This window comes from Salvelinus fontinalis, chromosome 28 (genome assembly GCF_029448725.1).
Source record: "Salvelinus fontinalis isolate EN_2023a chromosome 28, ASM2944872v1, whole genome shotgun sequence".
Taxonomy (NCBI): domain Eukaryota; kingdom Metazoa; phylum Chordata; class Actinopteri; order Salmoniformes; family Salmonidae; genus Salvelinus; species Salvelinus fontinalis.
In genome coordinates this window covers 2,230,131-2,253,039 of record NC_074692.1, presented here as the reverse complement: position 1 = coordinate 2,253,039, position 22,909 = coordinate 2,230,131, and the positions used below count along the sequence as shown (strand labels likewise).

The window sequence follows — 22,909 nt, the reverse complement described above, 5'->3', positions numbered from 1 at the left end:
TTCACTTCCTGATCACAGACCACACCAAGTTTGGTGCTTCGGCCTCATCAAGCAGCGCTTCAGAAAGACCAGAGTGAACATCTTGTCTGAGATTGCTGGTGTTGTGAAGGACGGCACTGTGACAGGGGTCAACATCCCACAGCTGGTTGGACTGGAGGATGATACGGTGCTGGTGGAAAGCTATGGCTGGCAACAACACCTGACTCCGTACTTCAGGCCACTGCCACAGATCAAGCAGTACCAGTACTTCAGGTAAAAAATAATTTTCATTGTATGAGGTTATTCTTATCTAAGCTTGGGAGGTGAATTGATGTTGTGCAGGGTTGTAATGTCTTCAGATTTGCTTTGTTATTCCCTGTTTTACAGATCCAACGCTCTGGAGCCTGGTGTTGTCCCCAAAGAGCGTTTGGACTGTCATGACCAGGTTTCAGCTGCTGCGCAATGCTGACATCCTTCCTTTCATAGATGGTCTGCCTGTAAAATCACCACCTGGACAGGACACAGCTAGACAAACTATCATGTTGAGAAGATCAGGGAGTTTTGCGACGAAGAGGCTATGGACATCACATGCCCTGCACCAAAGTCAAGGGCAGGACAGAAACAGGCTCTCCGAATATGGATTCCCTTCATGTGTGGTTTGGACGGACCAGTCATCGGCACTATCTGCAGTGCCTCTACTCACATGACACTCTCCTAACACACACGCCATACACTGCTGCTACAATTTTTTTGTTTATCCTGCTTCTCAGCCACTTTATCCCTGATTGTATGCATATTACTACCTCGTCTCACTGATATCGTTATTGATATTGTTCTTGTGCATACTGTATATTGTATGTGTTGACACTATCTATTTCTGATATTGCTACTATGCAAGAAACCATTTGGCTGTACCGTTTACACCTTCTGTAGAGACAATACACATAGCCAGACTTAGCAAAATAGTGAAATATAAAATGAATATTGATATGTGTGGTCGTAACATGATTTTGTGACATACGACATCAATATCATGTGATCGTATCAAGTGTCCACCACATAAATATATGGCGCATGCTCCTGTTTATGTAATGTACATGTGCACCTAACTCAGGTTTCAATTCAGTTTGCATGGCCTTAACTTATGTATGGAATACTATGTGATAAGTGCATGTGTAACAGTATATAAAGTATGCTAATGACTGGTATGAAGGCACTTAAGTAAATACTTTAAAGTACTATTTAAGTATTCTTTTGTTTTGTGGTATCTGTACATTCCTTTACTATTAATAATTTTGGCAACTTTTACTTCACTACATTCGTAAAGAAAATTCTGCACTTTTTACTCCATACACTTGACGCCCAAAAGTACTTGTTACATTTTGACAGGGACATTGTCCAATTCACACTTATCAAGAGAACATCCCTGATCATTCCTACTGCCTCTGATCTGGCAGACTCACTAAACACAATTGTTTTATTTGTAAATTATGTCTGAGTGTTGGCGTGTGCCCCTGGCTCTCCATCAATTAAATATAATAAAGTTGTGCTGTCTGGTTTGCTTAATATAAGGAATTTGAAATGGTTTATATTTTGACTTTTGATACTTAAGTACATTGTGCCCCTGGCTTTCCGTCAATAAAAAAATATATATATGCAATTGTGCCGTCTGGTTTAATATAAGGAATTTGAAATGAATTATACTTCTACTCAAGTATGACAATTTAGTACTTTTTCCACCACTGTGCTTCTACACCTGCATTGCTTGCTGTTTGGGGTTTTAGGCTGGGTTTCTGTACAGCACTTTGAGATCAGCTAATGTAAGAAGGGCTATATAAATCAATTTGATTTGATTTGGATGCGGCTGCTGGTTAAAGCATTTCTTTCACATCAATTTAGACAAGTGTGTCTGGGTAAGCGTCATCTCATATTTTTTTCTTTAATTTTTAATTTTTGGAGCTTAATGCCACTTTTAGTCTTAATCTTTACTACACTACTCACTGTTTAGCACATCACCTCACATGTGAATCCTTAAAGAGATGGGTGGGGCTGGTTTAAGAGGGTGTGAACAATGCTGAATGGGTGTAGACAAAGGAGAGCTCTCTAGTAGGTACCAAAACATTCAAAGGCCCTTTTCTCAAAAGTGAGTTTACAAGTGTATCAACTTTCAAAGTAGAAATACTTTCCCTTTGTTCCTCAAAAATGCCATGTATGATATACCATTTTGTAGCTCTGAGTCACTACTTTTTTCCAATGTAATATTTTTTTTTTTTTTTTTTTAAACATGAACAATTTTGCTACATAAGACCGAATCCAGGTGGTGAGTCACAATTAGTGGAAAAATAATCTGAATTCGGCTGCCTGTGTAAAGGCAGTTTATGGGCCTCTACTGAGATCTGATTAGGCAAAGTTTTCATTGTATGGTTTGTACGGTTGGCCTGTTGACTTACTCTGAATTCTGTTTTTGCAATGACCATCCAACTATTTGCTTTATACTGTTGGTCATCTAGTTGTTAATATCCGTTTGCGCTCAGCTATCTCGGTGTCCACTTTGCTTTGGTGACATAATTCTATCGATTCAAACATTTCTCCCAGTTAAAATCAATCTACTCTTCTCAATGACAGCAATTCCAACAATCCATGTGTCACATTCCCCCCTCGCCATGTGTCCGTCGGAATTCCTTTAAATATGCTAGTGAGAGGCACACCTTGTTGTCCTCACACCACCAACACTAATAAAAACCTCCCTTTCTCATTTCTCCCAGGCCTGGTATGGAGCAGGTGGGAGGCAGCAGTCCGACCAAAGGCTAGGACTCCAAAGCGCCCAACACCTCCTTAATGACCACAGATGTGTTAAACAGTCCTGCTACTTAGAAACCAGCCTTCAATGGCCACTTATTTTGTCGCGCTTTCAGAAAATAACGCAACCCATTGTTGCTTTCAAAAGCATCCAATCAATCTACTATGTAATAGTAGATTGATTGGAAAAAGACACAGATCCATATCATCTGTATCCTCCAATGCAGTGGAGAATGCTGTGGCTTTGTTCACATTGTAACATGTAAGGTCTATTATTTTGTTTTTTTCAATGTCCAAGCAAGCTAGTACATTTGAGTTTCAGAAAAAGAATGATACACAATGAAATGAAATCAATATCCTTTCCCCATGGAGAAAACTATTGATGCAGACTCTGGCATCTCCATCAGACAACATCAGTTTCAGCCTAGACCCTTTATTTATAGCCTGTGTTCAGTGGGTCCACAAGGTTGCAAGAAAGTTCTTTGAGGTGCTTGGAAGAACTTTTACAGCAAGACTGATGGACTACAATAATACGAGAAATAGCCACAAACAGTATCATACTTAAAAGAGAATATAGCTTATCCGCTGTGCACCTCTGTCTGCCGAAAGATACCAGTCTGGCTAAGTCAGTGTCTTTTTTTAAGTCTCTTCGACACACACATTTTTTAAAATAATTTATTGATTTACATTAAATCAATGAAATTGTATTCAGTGGATTTGAATCTAGTTGATTTTAATTGAATTGAACTGGTGTACTTTGTTTTGGTTTGATATTTATACAATTTCTTTGTGTGCGTATCCACTTAAACAGAAATGGGATGTACAAAATTATTATTATTATTAATATGTTACTTCACCATGCCCCTCCCCAAATACATTTCAATAATGAAATCAAAATAACATTCACATACAGTACAATGAAATTACCTGACATTACACAAGGAACGGCCTCACATTATTAGATTAAAATAGCATCACATATTCCCAATTCATTGTTATCTCATCTGATATGACTTTGTGGGGAACATCAAAAACTGGGACTGATATGAGAGCTAGTGGCCTGCGAGAAAAAGGGCAGGAACTAACCTGGCAGCGATATACAACGTTCGGTTCATTATTATGATGAGCTGGATATCCAGTTTGTGCCGTTGTGTATTGTTTCTTCCAGGTTTGTGTCCAAAGAAAGCCGGATACTGCTTTGTATCTGTGAGGAGGGGGAACAAAAACAATAAATATCAGAAGCAACCCCCCCCCCCCCCCCCCCCCTCCCACACAAGGCAATATGTTTTTACAAATCCTGATAGAAAGAAAGGTCTTTCTGAGGTTGCTGGAGGATGCATGGCTGGGAGGAATATAGAGTCTACCCAAACAGAGAGAAAGCTCAATAAACCTATCTTAGCCTGATATGGTATTTACACTATCACACACTGCATGAAAGCCCCAACAGGAAAATACAGGATTATCCTTTGATGTAGGGTGGGCTCCGTTTCAAATTCTGCTTTAACTCCTAATTTTTTTTTTTATTCCCTGGGCACCAAACTACATTCTACCTTCCAAAAGCACTCAGAGTGTGTGTGTGTGTGTGTGGGGGGGGGGGGGGGGGGGGGGGTAGAGGGTGGTGGTGGTTGGATAGCAGGGTGGTTGGGGGGAGTTGGGAACAGCTCGAGGTACTCACAGTTGCCATGTGAAATACTGATTGGCTCAGAGTCTTCCGGGAAGCCAGCCCTTGCGATCTTCAGCAGCGTGAAATACAGCAACAAGGCCTCAGACCTCATTGTAGCACTGCTGGTTCCTTCCTCGATAACTTCTTTACTTTAGCCTGCAAAGAGAGAGAAGACAGGGAAGAAAAAAGATTATGAAACAAATAAAGCATCTGATTTTCATAGCCGATGCAATCTGTCAGAGATGTATATATATATCAAGAGAGCTGCATTGCAAGCAATCAAACAACAATTGGATTAGCAGGGTAATATGCTTCATAGAACGATGGCAGGCTGGGTATTATTGAAGTAGACCTGTTGTGATTAACTGAGCATCATCAGGAGTGGTAGTTCTACTGGACTGCATCCTGGCCAATATGCTGAATTAATAGGAGAGCTTCTATGATTGGATCCTGGTGTCTGGGCAGACTTAATAGGGCAGCACCATTTTTTGTACATAATTATCAGCATCTAAGAGTTGGCCCCTGATTGCTAACTGTATTTACATCAGCCCGTGACCATGCTGATGCTTCTTGTGTGTTGTGACAACAAATTACCTCAATAAATCATCCCTGACAATTACTGCAGCTTTAATCTAATCGAGTATAAGCATTTAATTCAGAGACCTTTTATCCTGAGCCAAACGGTAGATGTTTTTGGGGGGGTTGTATGATAAAAGTTGTTTATCCCCAGCACATTTGTTCACTGGCTCTGTATTGTTTGTTGGAGGAGAAAAAGAGGGAAAGAGAGAGAGAGGAAGGGATGGGGGGGGGGTTCTCTCCATGCTCCTGTGAATCTCATTCAGAAAGAGAGTGAAAACATTATTCACTGGGAGATCCACTTTAACAGTGAAGAGAATACAAATAAAACCAAGGGAACGACCTTGGTTGTCGAATTTCCTTCTCGCGAAGGCTATTTTGTCCCTCACCTCACCTACTTTATAGACATGCTGGCACAACAATAGACAGAAGGCCTGGGTATAAGCCCTTGGAATCTCTGTTAGCCCTGTGCATTTTCCTTTTTCAAACCAATATGAGATTCTGCACATATACCACTATGGGGGCTGTTTTGTTTCATGAACCTTGACCTGAAAGTCGAGCAATAATTGATTGATGAGCAGGATGGGGAAGGAGACATGCCAGTGTTCCTATGAAACTGTCTATTGTAAATGACAAATGGAGAGCCAACAAACATAGAAAAGTAACACAGAATTGCTAACTGAATAATATAGCATGAAATGATACATGGGAGCTGAATCGATTATGATGTTCCAGAAAACAGCTTTATCATTTCTAATTTAGACACTACAGGGCACAATGCGTCATTGTTGTGCCTCCTAACTGCAGACAGTTCTTTCTGACAAATGAACGTTTGATAGTTAATCTTAGTCGTCATAAATCATGTCACAGGACAGAAGAGCTCAATTCACTACCAAACTCTTCATCATATCAAAACCATCCAACAGGGCATCATATAATGGCGAAAAGAAATTGAGCACAAAATTATTTAACTACCGCGTGCTCTTCAAAGCCCTTTCATTACCTTCCGACACACACGACTAAACCCAGGGAAATGTGGTCTTTGCTGAATTGCAGTCACTGTGGCAACTAAATTGTTTCAGTCTGTTCAGCCCTGGTGTCAAATGCTCTTTTGACGACATCTCTCCGCCTCTGACTACTGACTGAGATGAATGATTACACATGTGCAAACTTTCAGAGTGAATTATTATTTTGCCTCCGAACCAAATGGGGGGGTTGAAGTATAGAATCCCTCAAAATCCCTGCTGAAAACGACCACAAGCAAAGCACAAAGCTGTCCAGTATTTTTCTTACTGTAAGTACTAATACGCGTGGACATTCTGAAAGCTTATACCCTATACACACACTTTAAATTATAAAGTGTCTCTGGTTTTTGTGGAACATAATGGCGGGCTGATCAAGACCAATACTGGCAGAGAGCCAGCAGCAGATACTAAACAACCAGAGAACCCTCTCAGAGTGAAGAAATTGCGCCATGCTCTAGCCATAGCTAGGAATGACTACCGCTCCACTGTGAGTAAAATACAGCCAATCCAGGTTTAGGCCCATAGTCCCAAACACCCTTAACTTCCCCCATAAACACATTACCAGCCTAACAATATTATCTTTGCTGTTGCATCAACACGTTAGCTAGGGACATGCGGCGACCATGCACAATAACAGACATGTAGTGCATCCACAAGGTTCACGAGAGGGCACCATGAAAACACAGCTCCTGTGCATGTTTATCTTGTTCAGAGTCCTGAGGTGTGGCATGTCTATCATTAAACACCTACTCATTCATATTCAGCATACCCTACACTAGGTTGGGACTGGGATTTAATGAAATCCCTGCAGATGTACAGCAGTGGTAGTGGTTGAAGCCCCAATGAGAGTCCAACAGATAAACAGTTCAGTGTTGACTGACTGACAGTGAGGTCATTTACACCAGCCTCTGCAGCTCTCGCAGTTTGGGAATAGCCCTGACATCAGCCTGGCAAGACCAGACATGGACTGTACACAGCGGTGTGAACACAGGAGCACACCACACTAACAACACCCAGCACTGAGTAAAGTAGTGAAGAGAGAGAGAGGCTTCTGGACTGAACAGCTCCACCCAGGGTGAGAAGGATCCACTGATGGCATCCATTATCTGATGATGGGGCAAATACAGTGTTGCGTTCCAATATCCTATGGAGGGAGACCTCAGGGTGGATGCCAAAGCAGTAGACGCTAATGATCAGACAATTTCCCCAAACTGCTGCTTATTCAGTCAATCAATGCTTGATTAGTAGAGCATAATATACAGAATAATAATTTGACACCGCACTATACACCCTACTGTAACCCTACAGTGCCTTTGGAAAGTATTCAGACCCCTTGACTTTGTCCACATTTTGTTACGTTACAGCATTATTCTGAAATGGATTAATAAAGACAAATCCACAGCAATCTACACACAATACCCCATAATGACAAAGCGAAAAGAGGTTTTTAGAAATTTTTGCAAATGTATAAAAGAACAACAACAGAAATACCTCATTTAAATAAGTATTCAGACTCTATGCTACGAGAATTGGCATTGAGCTCAAGTGCATCCTCTCTCCATTGATCATCCTTGAGATGTTTCTAGAACTTGATTGGAGTCCACCTGTGCTAAATTCAATTGATTGGACATGATTTGGAAAGGCACACAACTGTCTATATAAGGTCCAACAGTTGACAGTGCATGTCAGAGCAAAAACCAAGCCATGAGCTCGAACGAATTTGCCGTAGAGCTCCGACACAGGATTGTGTCGAGGCACAGATCTGGGGAAGGGTACCAAAATGTCTGCAGCATTGAAGGTCCCCATGAACACAGTGGCCTCCATTATTCTTAAATGAAAGAAGTTTGGAACCATCAAGACTCTTCCTAGAGCTGGCCACCTGGCCAAACTGAGCAATCGGGGGGAGAAGGGCCTTCGGGGAGGTGACCAAGAACCCAATGGTCACTCTGACAGAGAGTTCCTCTGTGGAGATGGGAGAGACTTCCAGAAGGACAACAATCTCTGCAGCACTCCACCAATCAGGTCTTTATTGTAGTGGCCAGACAGAATCCGATCCTCAGTAAAATGCACATGACAGTAGACTTGGAGTTTGCCAAAAGGCACCAAAAGACTCTCAAGAAACAAGATTCTCTGGTTTAATGAAACCAAGATTGAACTCTGTGGCATGAATGCCAAGCATCACGTCTGGAGGAAACCTGGCACCATCCCTGCGGTGAAACATGGTGGTGGCAGCACCTGAAAATAGCTATTCAGCAACGCTCCCCATCCAACTTGACAGAGCATGAGAGGATCTGCAGAGAAGAATGGGAGAAACCCGCCAAGTACAGGTGTGCCAAGCTTGTAGCGTCATTCCCAAGAAGACTCGATGCTGTAATAGCTGCCAAAGGTGCTTCAAAGTACTGAGTAATGGGTCTGAATATCTATGTAAATGTGATATTTCCATTTTTACTTGTAATACATTTGCAAAAATGTATATATACAAACCTGTTTTTGCTTTGTCATTATGGGGTATTGAGTTAAGACAAATATTTACTAAATGAACTAAAGTAAAAAATTAAATAGCACGTTGAAGGAAAGGTTGTCCTGGCACCACACTTCGAGGTCTCTTAACTCCTCCCTATAGGCAGTCTCATCGTTGTTGGTGATCAGGTCAACCACCGTTGTGTTGTCGGAAAACTTAATGATGGTGTTGGAGTCGTGCTTGGCCACGCAAGCGTGGCAGATGTGTTGTTGCCTGCCCTAACCACCTTGGGGCGGCTTATCAGGAATTCCAGGCTCCAGTTTCAGAGGGAGGTGTTTAGTCCCAGGGTCCATAGCTTAGTGATGAGCTTTGAGGGCACTATGGTGTTGAACGCTGAGCTGTAGTCAATGAACAGCAATCTCACATAGGTGTTCCTTTTGCCCAGGTGGGAAAGAGCATTGTGGAGTGCGATTGAGATTGCGTCATCTGTGGATCTGTTGGGGCGGTATGCAAATTGGAATGGGTCTAAAGTTTCTGGGATGATGGTGTTGATGTGAGCCATGACCAGCCTTTCAAAGCACTTCATGGCGACAGATGTGAGTGCTACGGGTCCGTAGTCATTTAGGCAGGTTACCTTTGTGTTTTTGTGCACAGGGACTATGGTAGTCTGCTTGAAACATGTAGGTAGTACAGACTCGGCCAGGGAGAGGTTGAAAATGTCAGTGAAAATACTTTCCAGTTGGTCAGCGCATGCTCAGAGTACACGTCCTGGTAATCCATCTGGCCCTGCGGCCTTGTGAATGTTGACCTGCTTAAAGGTCTTACTCACATCGGCTACGGCGAGCGTGATCACACAGTCGTCCGGAACAGCTGGTGCTCTAATGTATGCTTCAGTGTTGCTTGCCTCAAAGCGCGCATAAAAGTAATTTAGCTCATCTGGTACGCTTGTGTCACTGGGCAGCTTGCGGCTGGGCTTCCTTTTGTAGTCTGTAATAGTTTGCAAGCCCTGCCACATCCAACGAGTGTCGAACCGGGTGTAGTAGGATTCAATCTTAGTGCTCTATTTACGTTTTGCCTGTTTGATGGTTAGTCTGAGGGCATAGTGGGATTTCTTATAAGCGTCAGCTCTACCCTTTAGGTCAGTGCAGATGTTGCCTGAAATCCATGGTTTCTGGTTGGGGTATGTACGTACGGTCACTGGGGGACAATGTCATCGATGCACTTAAATCAAATCAAATTTTCTTGGTTAAATACACATGGTTAGTAGATGTTTATGCGAGTGTAGCAAAATGCTTGTGCTTGTAGTTCAGACAGTGCAACAATATCAACAAGTCATCTAACAATTCCACAACAACTACTTAATACACACAAATCTAAGTAAAGGGATGGAATAAGAATATGTACATATGAATATATGGATGAGCAATGACCGAGCCGCATAGGCAAAATGCAATAGATGGTATAAAATACAGTATGTACATATGGGATGAGTAATGCAAGATATGTAAACATCATTATTAAAGTGGCATTAATAAAGTGACTAGTGATCCATTTGTTAATGGCCAATAATTTCACGTCTGTATGAAGGCAGCAGTCTCTCTGTGTTAGTGATGGTTGTTTAACAGTCTGATAACCTTGAGATATAAGCTATTTTTTAGTCTCTCGGTGCCAGCTTTGATGAACCTGTGCTGACCTCACCTTCTGGATGGTAGCAGTGTGAACAGGCAGTGGCTCGGGTGGTTGTTGTCCTAGATTATCTTTTCGGCCTTCTTGTGACATCGGGTCCTGTAGGTGTCCTGGAGGGCAGGTATTTTGCCTCCGGTGATACGTTGTGCAGACCGCACCACCCTCTGGAGAGCCCTACGGTTGTGGGTGGTGCAGTTGCTGTACCAGGCGGTGATACAGCCCAACAGGATGCTCTCAATTGTGTATCTGTAAAAGTTTGTAAGTGTTTTAGGTGACAAGCCAAATTTTGTCATTCTTGAAGCCGGTGACTGATGTGTTGTACTACTCAATGACATCGAATATATTTCAGTCTGTGCTAGCAAAACAGTCCTGCAGCTTAGCATCTGCGTCATCTGACCACTTCCGAATTGAGCGAGTCACTGGTACTTCCTCCTTTAGTTTTTGCTTGTAACCAGGAATCAGGAGGATAGAATTATGGTCAGATTTGCCAAATGGAGGGGGAGGGAGAGCTTTGTACGCGTCTCTGTGTGTGGTCTAGAGTTTTTTTTCCTCTTGTTGCACATGAAACACGCTGGTAGAAATGAGGTAAAACATATTTAAGTTTCCCTGCTCTGGATGAGCATTTAATTGTTTGTTTATGGCTTTATACAGCTGGTTGAGTGCGGTCATAGTGCCAGCATCGGTTTGTGGTGGTAAATAGACAGCTACGAAAAATATAGATGAAAACTCTCTTGGTAAATAGTGTGGTCTACAGCTTATCATCAGTTACTCTACCTAAGGTGAGCAAAACCTTGAGACTTCCTTAATATTTGATTTCGCTCACCAGCTATTATTGACAAATAGACACATATCGCCACCCCTTGTCTTACCGGAGGCAGCTGTTCTGTCTTGCCGATGCACGGAAAAAACAGCCAACTGCATATCATCCATGTCGTCGTGGATTCAGCCACGACTCCGTGAAATATAAGATATTACAGTTTTGAATGTCCCGTTGGTAGGATAGTCTTGAACGGAGCTCATCCAGTTTATTCTCCAATGATTGCAGGTTGGCCAATAGGACTGATGGAAGAGGCGGGTTACCCACTCTCCAACAAATTCTCACAAGGAACACGGACCTGCGTCCCGTATATCGGCAGCTTCTCTTCGTGTGAATGACAGGGATTTGGGCCTGGTCCGGTATCTGGAGTAAATCCATCACGTCCGCCTCGTTAAAGAAAACATTTTCATCCAGTTTGAGGTGATTAATCGCTGTTCTGATATCCAGAAGCTCTTTTCGGTCATAAGAGACAGTGGCAGAACATTATGTACAAAATAAGTTACAAACAACGCAACAACAAAAAACACACAAAATAGCACAATTGGTTAGGAGCCCGTAAAACTGAAGCCATTTCCTCTTGCACAATTATTTCCGCCTCTCATTAGCCTGGTTTGTAGTGTACAGTATACCTCTTGATCAAAACACATTATAATGACTGGCACTGCTGCTCACTGTTGTCCAACAAGGGTAAATGAATTCTAAAGATGATCGAAAACAACAATTAGGCGATCCTTGGCTGAGTAAACACTTTGTAGGCTCTCTTTCAAGTCCAATAGCACTGATCTGCACATTACAGATGAGCAGAATTTCTAGCAAACTGAAACAAGGATTTTTTCCTGATCTGACAATACTGTACCACTGAGGCCTTTCAACACATCCTGAGGTGGATGTCTTGAACTGAACCGAACAGGGCAGGCTTGGCGTTTTCCACAGGAGTGTCGCCAAAGTAAACATAACCAAGACGGTCACTGACAACACAGGGCCAGCTACAGTCCAGGGAGCTTCAGTACTGCACTGCACAGAAAACAGTATTTAATACCATCTGCCATATAACCCACTCTCATGTCTCCTGCTCCCTTCATCTCCCGATGCTGAGCGGAAAAAAAGCAGTCTGTGGTGCAAGCTGCTTCTTCACTCTGCCTGGAAAATCATTTATGAAGGCCCCCCGACTGGCGCTTAAAAGATTGACCCCAAAAAGAATGAGGTTACACATTTAAATATCAGAACCTTTCCCAGTGCTGCCAATCACGCAAGATGATACAGGCCACACAACTTAATCAATCTGGAGCGGGTTGATACTGAGACGGCTGGCAGAAGGGAAAACTATTACAGATAAGGTGGCTTGGTATCAGACGACTTTTCCCTTTTGATCCAATTATCTACCTCCTCTGATAGCGCTCTGTCTTCTTCTCTGATGTATTCCATTCTTGTCATCATGCTGTTTACCCACGTATTTCCATTCCTTCTTTTTAAGGAACTGGATCTGGAGAGTGAGCAAAATGTGTCGGCACAAACAAGATCATCAGCCCTCTGATATTATGTTTGACCAAACAAATGCACCAATCAGAAGGGCAGGGTGAAAATATAGCCTCTTACTGAGCCTCGGCACAATGGCAAAAAAATTCACAAAAGCTAAATGTCAAATTACCTAAAAAGATGCCACCATGACAGCCTAGCACACTGTGTAAATGTGATAGGGCTCTGAATTGTCATGCTGAATAATTCCAATTTGCTGGCAAACTATTTGATGCTAACTGTTGTGTGCCTGTGACTAAACCTGAGAACTGAGAGTAGATTTTTTCACATCACACTCAAATCTATGTCCCCAAAAAATACAAAGGGGCCGGAAACAAACTAGGGCTACGACATCACCTCACAATATCAAGCAGGGGTGTATTCATTACGTAATGCAACATAAATCGTTTACCGTTTAAAAATCATTCGGAAGCAAATACCTGAATATGTCCAATAGAAACTCTTGTTTTCGTTGCAAAACATTTTCCGTTTGGAGTAAACGGTTTCTGTTCCAAAACGTTTTGCAACAGAATTTGTGTAATGAATACAACCCCACAACACATGAACGGCTGCTTCATGTGAGTAAACGTGCACAAGGAATCAATCGGGTAACTGAGACAAGCTGTGTGGTTGAGTGCAAAAGAAATGAGCACTGCTGTGGGTCTCGTTGAAAGTGTTGACTCTACGAGGTATGAATCCCAAAATGAGTTTGAGTACGGAGAAGAGTCTGAGGGATGGGTCAGTTATGGAGGGAAATCTCGCAGTAGATAAATGAGAAAACAACAAAACAATGACATTCATTTTCAGTGGGAATTATACACTGCTCAAAAAAATGAAGGGAACACTAAAATAACACATCCTAGATCTGAATGAATGAAATATTCTTATTAAATACTTTTTTCTTTACATAGTTGAATGTGCTGACAACAAAATCACACAAAAATTATCAATGGAAATCAAATTTAGCAACCCATGGAGGTCTGGATTTGGAGTCACACTCAAAATTAAAGTGGAAAACCACACTACAGGCTGATCCAACTTTGATGTAATGTCCTTAAAACAAGTCAAAATGAGGCTCGGTAGTGTGTGTGGCCTCCACGTGCCTGTATGACCTCCCTACAACGCCTGGGCATGCTCCTGATGAGGTGGCGGATGGTCTCCTGAGGGATCTCCTCCCAGACCTGGACTAAAGCATCCGCCAACTCCTGGACAGTCTGTGGTGCAACGTGGTGTTGGTGGATGGAGTGAGACATGATGTCCCAGATGTGCTCAATTGGATTCAGGTCTGGGGAACGGGCGGGCCAGTCCATAGTATCAATGCCTTCCTCTTGCAGGAACTGCTGACACACTCCAGCTACATGAGGTCTAGCATTGTCTTGCATTAGGAGGAACTCAGGGCCAACCGCACCAGCATATGGTCTCACAAGGGGTCTGAGGATCTCATCTCAGTACCTAATGGCAGTCAGGCTACCTCTGGTGAGCACATGGAGGGCTGTGCGGCCTCCCAAAGAAATGCCACCCCACACCATGACTGACCCACCGCCAAACCGGTCATGCTGGAGGATGTTGCAGGCAGCAGAACGTTCTCCATGGCGTCTCCAGACTCTGTCACGTCTGTCACATGTGCTCAATGTGAACCTGCTTTCATCTGTGAAGAGCACAGGGCGCCAGTGGCGAATTTGCCAATCTTGGTGTTCTCTGGCAAATGCCAAACGTCCTGCACCTGTGGACGTCGGGCCCTCATACCACCCTCATGGAGTCTGTTTCTGACCGTTTGAGCAGACACATGCACATTTGTGGCCTGCTGGAGGTCATTTTGCAGGGCTCTGGCAGTGCTCCTCCTGCTCCTCCTTGCACAAAGGCGGAGGTAGCGGTCCTGCTGCTGGGTTGTTGCCCTCCTACGGCCTCCTCCACGTCTCCTGATGTACTGGCCTGTCTCCTGGTAGCGCCTCCATGCTCTGGACACTACGCTGACAGACACAGCAAACCTTCTTGCCACAGCTCGCATTGATGTGCCATCCTGGATGAGCTGCACTACCTGAGCCACTTGTGTGGGTTGTAGACTCAGTCTCATGCTACCACTAGAGTGAAGGCACCGCCAGCATTCAAAAGTGACCAAAACATAAGCCAGGAAGCATAGGAACTGAGAAGTGGTCTGTGGTCACCACCTGCAGAACCACTCCTTTATTGGGGGTGTCTTGCTAATTGCCTATAATTTCCACCTGTTGTCTATTCCATTTGCACAACAGCATGTGAAATGTATTGTCAATCAGTGTTGCTTCCTAAGTGGACAGTTTGATTTCACAGAAGTGTGATTTACTTGGAGTTACATTGTGTTGTATAAGTGTTCCCTTTACTTTTTTTGAGCAGTGTATATTCACAGGCCTTTTTCCCTCAGAGGCAAAAGTCTAAATGAGAAAAGTCTTCACCTCAATACAGTTACGAGATCACATTTATCAATTTGACCGGTATAAATGCATGAGAGATTTGTGGAGTGGAAAGGTGTGATTTTATGCCATCCACCCTCAGCCCTTGACCACGAAGTAATAGAGTTAGAGAGGAAATATACTGGTGTGGTGTGCAACGTTTCCAACCTGAATACAGCTCCATCAACACTTACAACTCCTGCAAGGGGAGAGAAAACTGATTCAAGCAAACAACCTCAACCATATGTCCATGTTTACCAACACATCTGCACAAATACACTTCCGCAAGCTCAATGCCATGTTTTTCACATGGTTCCATACACTTGTCTTGCTAACAAACAGGTTGTTACAGTATTCAAGAGGGATGTGTGAACGAGCAGTTGTTGCATCCATCTGTGTGTGTGTGAAGACCGGAGACCACACATTTTGCTCACTCCCTCGTGGTTATAATAGGTGTGATATTGACTTTCGTCTGGGATTCTCCACCCTGGATTATTCCCTTTCTACATGAGCACTCCCACAGATTTGGTAAATGGCTGGCTGCTCTAGCAGAGCCATCTGATCTGAACAAGTATGATGCTAATCTCCTCAAGCTAATAAGCAGGCCAGGGGAAATGAGATAGCGTGGCAACTAGAAGTCACTCTGGACAACTGGACATCAAATCCTTGCAATGAAAGCAACAGAACCTAATGGAATTTGAGAAAAAAGTGTCCACATAGGAGAAGCCTTTTTGGTTCAAGATAGAACCATTTTTTGTTTCAGGTAGAACCCTTTGGGTTCCATGTAGAACGGGGTCTACATAGAACCCAAAAGGGTTCTACCTGGAACCAATAAGGGTTCTTCAAAGGGTTTTCCTATGGGGACAGCCGAATAATCTTTTTAGGTTCTACATGGCATCTTTTTTTATAAGAGTGTACCGTGGGAATGGTGCAGCCTAGCCTGTTGTAGTGGTACGTCTGGACGTGAAGAGACTGCTAAGGTGGGAGGGGAGAGAGCACTGACGAGACAAACCCCCTCACCTGCTCTCTGACTTAGCCTTGCTCCACCTAATTGGATATTGTGCTTTAGAGACCAGTGTCTCTACTACTGAACTAAACCTTGACTGATTAGGCCCAAGCCAAGCCAATCAGGGCACAGAGCTCACTGAATGTCAACAATTGCAGATGCAATTGTACTGTACCATTAGCCATTAGCAATACAGTGAAACCATTTAAGCTTACGTATATGGGGCTAAACTTATTGGTTCATTTTGGTTAAGACCATTCTATTGTTACAGTCAACAGTTGTTTAAGCTGTATGATATCAGTCATTCCTATTACGATAATATACCCTGCATCATGCTTTTCCATCAAATACAGGAACTCTTTCCGAATGTGATATACCCTGCATCATGTTGTTGAGTCAAATACAGGAACTGGGAGCAACTTGGCATGTATTTTCTTGGGAAATAAGCAGATTACTGATGCTGGTGTATGCTTCCTCTAAATGAGTGAAAAGTCCATAAAGAGCAACCGATCGTGAAGTTTCACCAGCGTACATGTACTATATGTTACACTACAAAAGTCAGAGGAGAAAAGCAGATAAAGTGACATTTTCAAAAACAAGAAAATCCTTCAGATATACTACAGGATTGTAGACAAACGGATGTAACGCAAGTCCACGGGCACATAGCCTAATTGCATGCTTGGCTGCTTATCCCACTACTAACTACACCAGCTAATTCTAAATGCAACAGCGTGTGACACAAATAATACATGTTGTTGACTGAAGTTACACCACAGCAACCCATCTCGGACCAAGGCCCCTGGCCAGAATGTGAATCTTATGATGCGAACAGTTTTATCACATAAAATAAACAGCAGCGACCCACCAGAGTGGGACTCCCCTACTAGTTGGAACCAGTGAATACTGCAGGGTATACAAGCTACCCTTGCAGCATCTCAATCACACGGATGGCCCGGTGGGATGAACCGACACACTTTATCTCCCTCCCATCACAGGTGTTACCAAAGGACGATTGGCGGTTCTTCAATAAGTCATTTTCCTTGCTGTGTCACAGGACATTTTTGATCGCTATAACTTCTTATATCGGCTGTGTCATAAAAAAATTCTAATGGAAATGTTTCATTAATTCAGTCACCGGGGCAATAGATCATGGCCATAAATTTCCCTAGAGGGCCTGAGGAGGGCATGTTGTCTTAGCCTTCCTTTCAAGGAATACCAAAGGCAGGCAGTAACATGTACATAACTGGAACAGTAAAGAAATAATATGCAGGGGAGATGATCGGTAAACTGACCGAAAAACAATTGGTTGTAGTTTACAATCACTATGCGTAATTGGCAATGACAGCCTCATAACACCATAACAAAAAATGATCGTCGTATCATTTAACATATTGCCTTCATGTGAGACTTTTTACAGGAACAACGTCACTATTCACAGATACGTTCACTGAAAAAAGTATTACCCCCCCCCCCCCACAAATTTTTATTTTATTTTAACTGTTGGTATCCTCCTTGTAAACCTACAAGCTACACCTCCGAATTCAACAACTTCCTGTTGCTTTCATGTTGACCTTTTAACCTTCTCCATTACCTCCTTCTCGCGCTAGATCTAAAGACATCCCGTTTACGAGTTCCTGTCTGACCAGACTGTATGGAAGATAAAAGTGAAGCGAGAAAGAGAGAGAGAGAGAAAGAGAGAGAGAGAGAAGTTCTGTGCTGTGGGTTCACACCAGTCTAAGTGAGTGAAGTTGAAGGATGGAGATCCTTCTTGGATAAAGAGACCGTTCCTGCATATGGGGAGTATCAGTGCCAGCGTTCTACCTGCAGCTCCCAGCCCTAAGTCTGGAGACGCGGAGGAGACTGAACCTGTCAGCCTCACTCTGTGATGTTTGCCTAATGCCAGGATTACCGCTCCTTTCAGCCAGAAATCCAGCCTGCCAGCAAATAAACACCAGGCATGGAGCAGCTTAAACCAACTTCTGTAAACTGTACTTTGATATCGCAGAGAGAAAAAAAGAGGGAGAAAAACTTTAAAAAGTATCCCCTTATGCATACCAGACGAATACGTAACAAGTATTTATTTAGAAGATAGACACTGTGGTCGAGCACTTTTCTCAAGAGTTTGATCAATCATTTAGGTACAGTACATAGGGGAAAGCTCAGTGGTTAAACTACCTCAATAGATGTCAGGAACACAGTATCAGTTCATAATGATGCAGGCATGAGATGAGGCATGTGTAGGTAATCACACCAGCATTCAGCTCATTTGTAAGAAAGATGCCAGACAACGAAAATGCTGTGTATAGTATCATGTCAATAATGCTGTAAATATCACATCTTTTTGTATAAGGGTTAACATATGGCTGTTTCCTTGACAACGTATATACAAAATACACTTCACAGCTTGCTGTTGCATATAATGAACCAATATAAATCTCCGCCATGAACCGACAGCCAACAAATAAAATATGAATTCCAATATCTGCATAAATTGTTTCCCCCGTGGAAAACATCCTCATCTTATTCCACAGGGAGCTACGTTCACGAGTAGACTTCCATTAACATTTCATTCTGATTCCCTCTGTCAATGTGATTCATCATCGCTGGCTGGATGCTGGCTTCCCTGTCTGGGCCTTGAGATAAACACACTGGCCTGGGTTTGTTCATGCAGACACAATATCCACAAGGATGAGCACAATCTCAGTGAACTGCACCGACCAAGGCTATTTTGTCTAAGGCTCTCTGACAGAATAGTTTCCATCTCTCTCTCTCTCTCTCTCTCTCTCTCTCTCTCTCTCTCTCTCTCTCTCTCTCTCTCTCTCTCTCTCTCTCTCTCTCTCTCTCTCTCTCTCTCTCTCTCTCTCTCTTTATTTTGCATGTTTCTGGTTGACAGGCAGCTTAAATCAGGGGGAACATTTGGGTTGGGCGGTATCCAGATTTCCATACCTTCATACCGTTGCTGTATACGGTATTATCTGCAGTGCACACAAGGAGCTCTATTTAAATAAAAAAATTCTAACAGAGTACTAGCGAATTCCCATAGCAGTCGTTAGCTAAATACTAACAAGCGCAAGTGAACATAAACTAAATGAACAGACAACCCAGCGCATAAAGTTATATCTCACTTGTCTCTGCTGTAATCAAGAAGGTTGATATTGCAAACTAGCCGCCTAACGTTATAGCTAGCAAGTTAGCAAACCAAATGCATACTGAAGCTGGAGCCCTGAACTGGAGAAAATGTATTTGGCACATCTTAGATAGCTCATTTATAGTTATAAAATATTTAGCTGGCAAACATTAGTAGTGAATTTGAAGTTGTGCTTCTCAACAGTGGATCATCATTTTGCCATTTGCTCTTCATTTTTTTATAATAAGAAAAAAAGTATAAATGTATTTATTTTATTTGTTGGGACGGTATTGGACATCATACCGTCTATACTTCAAAATACTCCAATATACAAAATAAACTCTTAGAAAAAAGGGTTCCGAAAGGGTTCTTTGGCTGTCCCCATAGGAGAACACTTTTTTGGTTCCAAGCAGAACCCTCTGTGAAAAGGGTTCCACATGGAACCCAAAACAGTTCTACCTGGAACCAAAAGGGTTCTGCAAAGGGTTCTTCTATGGTGACAGCCAAAGTACTATTTAAGGGTCTAGATATCACCTAATTTTCCAAGAGTGTACCGCCTAAGCCTAAACTGAATAATGTAAAACAACTTAATGGAATTGAAGACACACAGCGACTATCTCTTTGAGACAGATTAGTTTCAAAATATCCACTCAACTAATGGCAACAGCAACTGTGCCTCTGCTGCTCTACCCTGCTATCCCTCTGCTATCCGTTGCTATCTCCTGCCATACTGTCCTTGGAGAGACGACATTCTTTCTTCCCCCCAATGAGGTAAGAACCAGCCTATACAACAACCGCCTCCACCATACCGCCAACATGCTTAATCCAAAGACAAGCCTTGCATCCAGGAGTGCAGATAGCAATTACTGTCTGCTAGCAGTAACAATGAAATCTGTGTCTGCTTTACTGGCAGTGTCAGGCCCTAAGACTTAAGAAGATAAGCCCGCTCATCCTCTGCCTTAAAACATTTAACTGTTTGTGCATTTAATACTGGAGACATGCGAATTTGGGGGGAAACAATGGACAATCCTGCCAGACATTTCTTAGGCCTAATACCTTGTCCAAGTCCTTTACTCACGCTGGCTGAGAGTACTCTTCTGAAGTTACCAGGCTACTTATTTCCTGGGGCATTGAATACACAGCAATAATAGCGTGGTATTTGCATAGTGGTACCTACGTCAACATGACTTATTTTATTAAAAGGTGTCAGCTTTAGAGACACATTATTCCTGTACTATGCAAATATTATGACTGCTTTAAGGCCATTTTATTTACTGTAGGACAGTATACAACATTAAGTCACTTCTCTTTCTGTGAGTAAGTACAAAGAATCGATGGATTAATTTCCTATTCAAGAAAGTACTGTGGAAAGAAAGTGGGGCTGACGAATCAAAATAAGGGAGAAATTGAGAAATTGGAGGGGAGAAATCAATATTACTGGATGAAATTGTTAAACAATGCAGGGCCACATTTCAGTATCGAGAATTTCAGGTGAATCCTCCTTGGAGAGGCTCATTGAGGGGATTAGCGAAAGCTTTACTCTAGAGGCTGCAAGATACGGCTCTATCTGGTGGGAACAGACCCCCCCCCCCCCCCCCCCCCCCACAGCACTACAAATCAAAGTAGCTCCTCTTTATTCAACTGTACAAGATTAAGCCACCTCCATAATGCCTGAATGAATTAACATTTTCCATTTAGAACTAACACTCTGCTACTCTCTAGTTGATGTTTGTCTGTTTTATACGAATTCATTCAGAGCAGCAATCTTGAACATTTAATTCCTACAGGCTTCTGAAATGACGCCTCCGTAAAATCGGCCCGTGGCACACCGTGCACTCTAATTGCACCGTGTGGTGGCTCAGAGAAAGTAACTATGGCGGAGAAGTACTGCTGTCTTGGACTGCTTTGGAACATATGGTTATTGCTTTTGGCCCTATAAGATGGCTCTATCAAAATAAATGGCAACAGTATTCCCTATGTGTGATATGAGGCAGCCAGGGGTGGATAACAGAGTTTAATCCACGCCGTGCCTCAGCCATGAGCTACTCCAGGCCAGGGGAAGACGGGGGCAGTGAGGAGGGGGGTTAAAGGAGTCATTGTCCTTTTAGGAACAGATTAACTATTTAAAAAAAGGTGACGTCCATCGCTGCTCGGCAAGCTCTCCATCTAATCAAGGTCTGCCATAAGCTCATTGAGAGCAGCTCGGCGCTGCACTAAAAACGCGAGCACAACCATGCCAAAAGTGTAATGAAATACGGCCAGCAGGGCTGCTGCTGATTACAACTCATTATACTGCTCCAATGGCATGAATGAACGAGAGAAGAAGGGGGACAGGACACATGGGATATACAATCATGTTTACTTAACGCGACACAAAGAGAGACACTGAAACATGGACGCTTGGAAGTGCAAATAAATGCCAGCAAAGTCTGAGTTCAATTAACACAAGGACAAGCAGCGTTGTGCATATGCTGTCATTCGCTCTGATTAAAGGAGGATCATCTCTGTGATAGAAGACAATATCAATGCGTTACACACAGGAGGCTCATAGAAAGTGTTGACCAAACCTTTACTTTCTAAACTGTAAAGAAAACCCTTCTAAACTCCCTATTGGGGGGACACATTCCTTACATCCTGCTGCACTCTTCCACACGACACAAGAACTCCCTGAGAGTTATACTACCCCCGTCATGCCCTTCATAGCGAGGCTGTGGTGACTGGTGAGACAGAGGGGGAGAGGGAAGAGCTAATATACAGCCATTCATTGTACAAGGCTTGTGGAGTCTCCAGGGCCCAGCTATCTGGCATTCCCCCCAGAGTGGTGAGGATAGCTGCCATTGGATTCAGGGTGGGCCCCACGGGATTGGCCCCTATGGCATGACCTCAGAGCATTCCCTGCTCCAGTCAGCGTTGCGTTCCTCCCTCTCCCGCCTCCCCCGTCTCCCTGCTTGATTCCAAGTTGGCTTTCTCCTGCCGCGATATACAGTAGCCCTGATTAGCCCTGCCAGTGAACCTTTCCAGGATCTGTCCACTAGTGATGATGTCACTGTCACTGCGGTGCCACTATGGTGGCAATATCTGAGGGCATCTTGTTGTGGAGTCAAATACCTGGGTGTCAAGGCTGGAGAAATAGCACTGACTAACTTGTACAGCATGTCTGAGTAAGCACTCGAAGGCAAAATAACATCATTACGTAATATGAATTGCCAAGAGACATAGAGAAAGCTGCATAATTCATAGACATTACAAGATATCCTCCAAATAAATCAAATACTAGAACATTGAAAACAAACTTTGAAATTAACAGAGAGAGCTGTGCCGGTTATGGATAAAAAGGTCAATTATAAGAATACAACATTCATCTTTAAGAATAACATTATATCATTTTATACAATACATGCCAGATGGCTCCTTCTCCACAAAAAGGGCAGACTCCGGAATCTTCACTGAATTGTGTGGGGAAGGACATTCCCAGTGCCAGCCTTGTAATTACAAGATTCTGAAGCTCAGCCAGCTTTCATACAGGGTAAAGAGGAATAGCACAGTCAATTCCTCTAGTCTGCAGCCCTCACCCTTAAAGACGAGATAAGGAAACGTTAGAAACAACATCCCTCTCGGGGGGGGGGGGGGGGGGGGTTTGGGGGGGTTTAGCATTTTGCATGAAATTAATTTGCATTTTAACAACCTTTATGAGTAATTGAAAAAGTGGTGTCAGACCAGCCTTGATCTCTGACATGGTAATTACTTTAAATGTATGCTTGAGTTTCAGTCAGGTCTAGAAACGACAGCTGGCTTTGAGAGTCTGTAATGACCTGCATATGGCTCTGGC

At 43.0% G+C, this 22,909-nt stretch overlaps 1 protein-coding gene across 6 annotated transcripts in view; it reads right to left on the bottom strand.

The window, feature by feature from the left end:
* Window positions 1–22,909, bottom strand: part of LOC129825949 (semaphorin-6A-like) — a 98,308-nt gene that overhangs the window by 57,447 nt on the left and 17,952 nt on the right. For 5 of the 6 annotated variants that reach the window (XM_055886106.1, XM_055886104.1, XM_055886107.1 and 2 more), the window contains exons 2-3: window positions 4,454–4,597; window positions 3,865–3,982 (exon numbers count right to left, since the gene is read on the bottom strand). In XM_055886106.1, the coding sequence (XP_055742081.1) occupies window positions 3,865–3,982; window positions 4,454–4,553 (218 nt within the window). In that variant the 5' untranslated portion in view covers window positions 4,554–4,597. Of the gene's footprint in view, window positions 1–3,864; window positions 3,983–4,453; window positions 4,598–10,201; window positions 10,436–22,909 lie in introns of all 6 variants that reach the window. The other variant, XM_055886105.1, reaches the window with a different exon arrangement.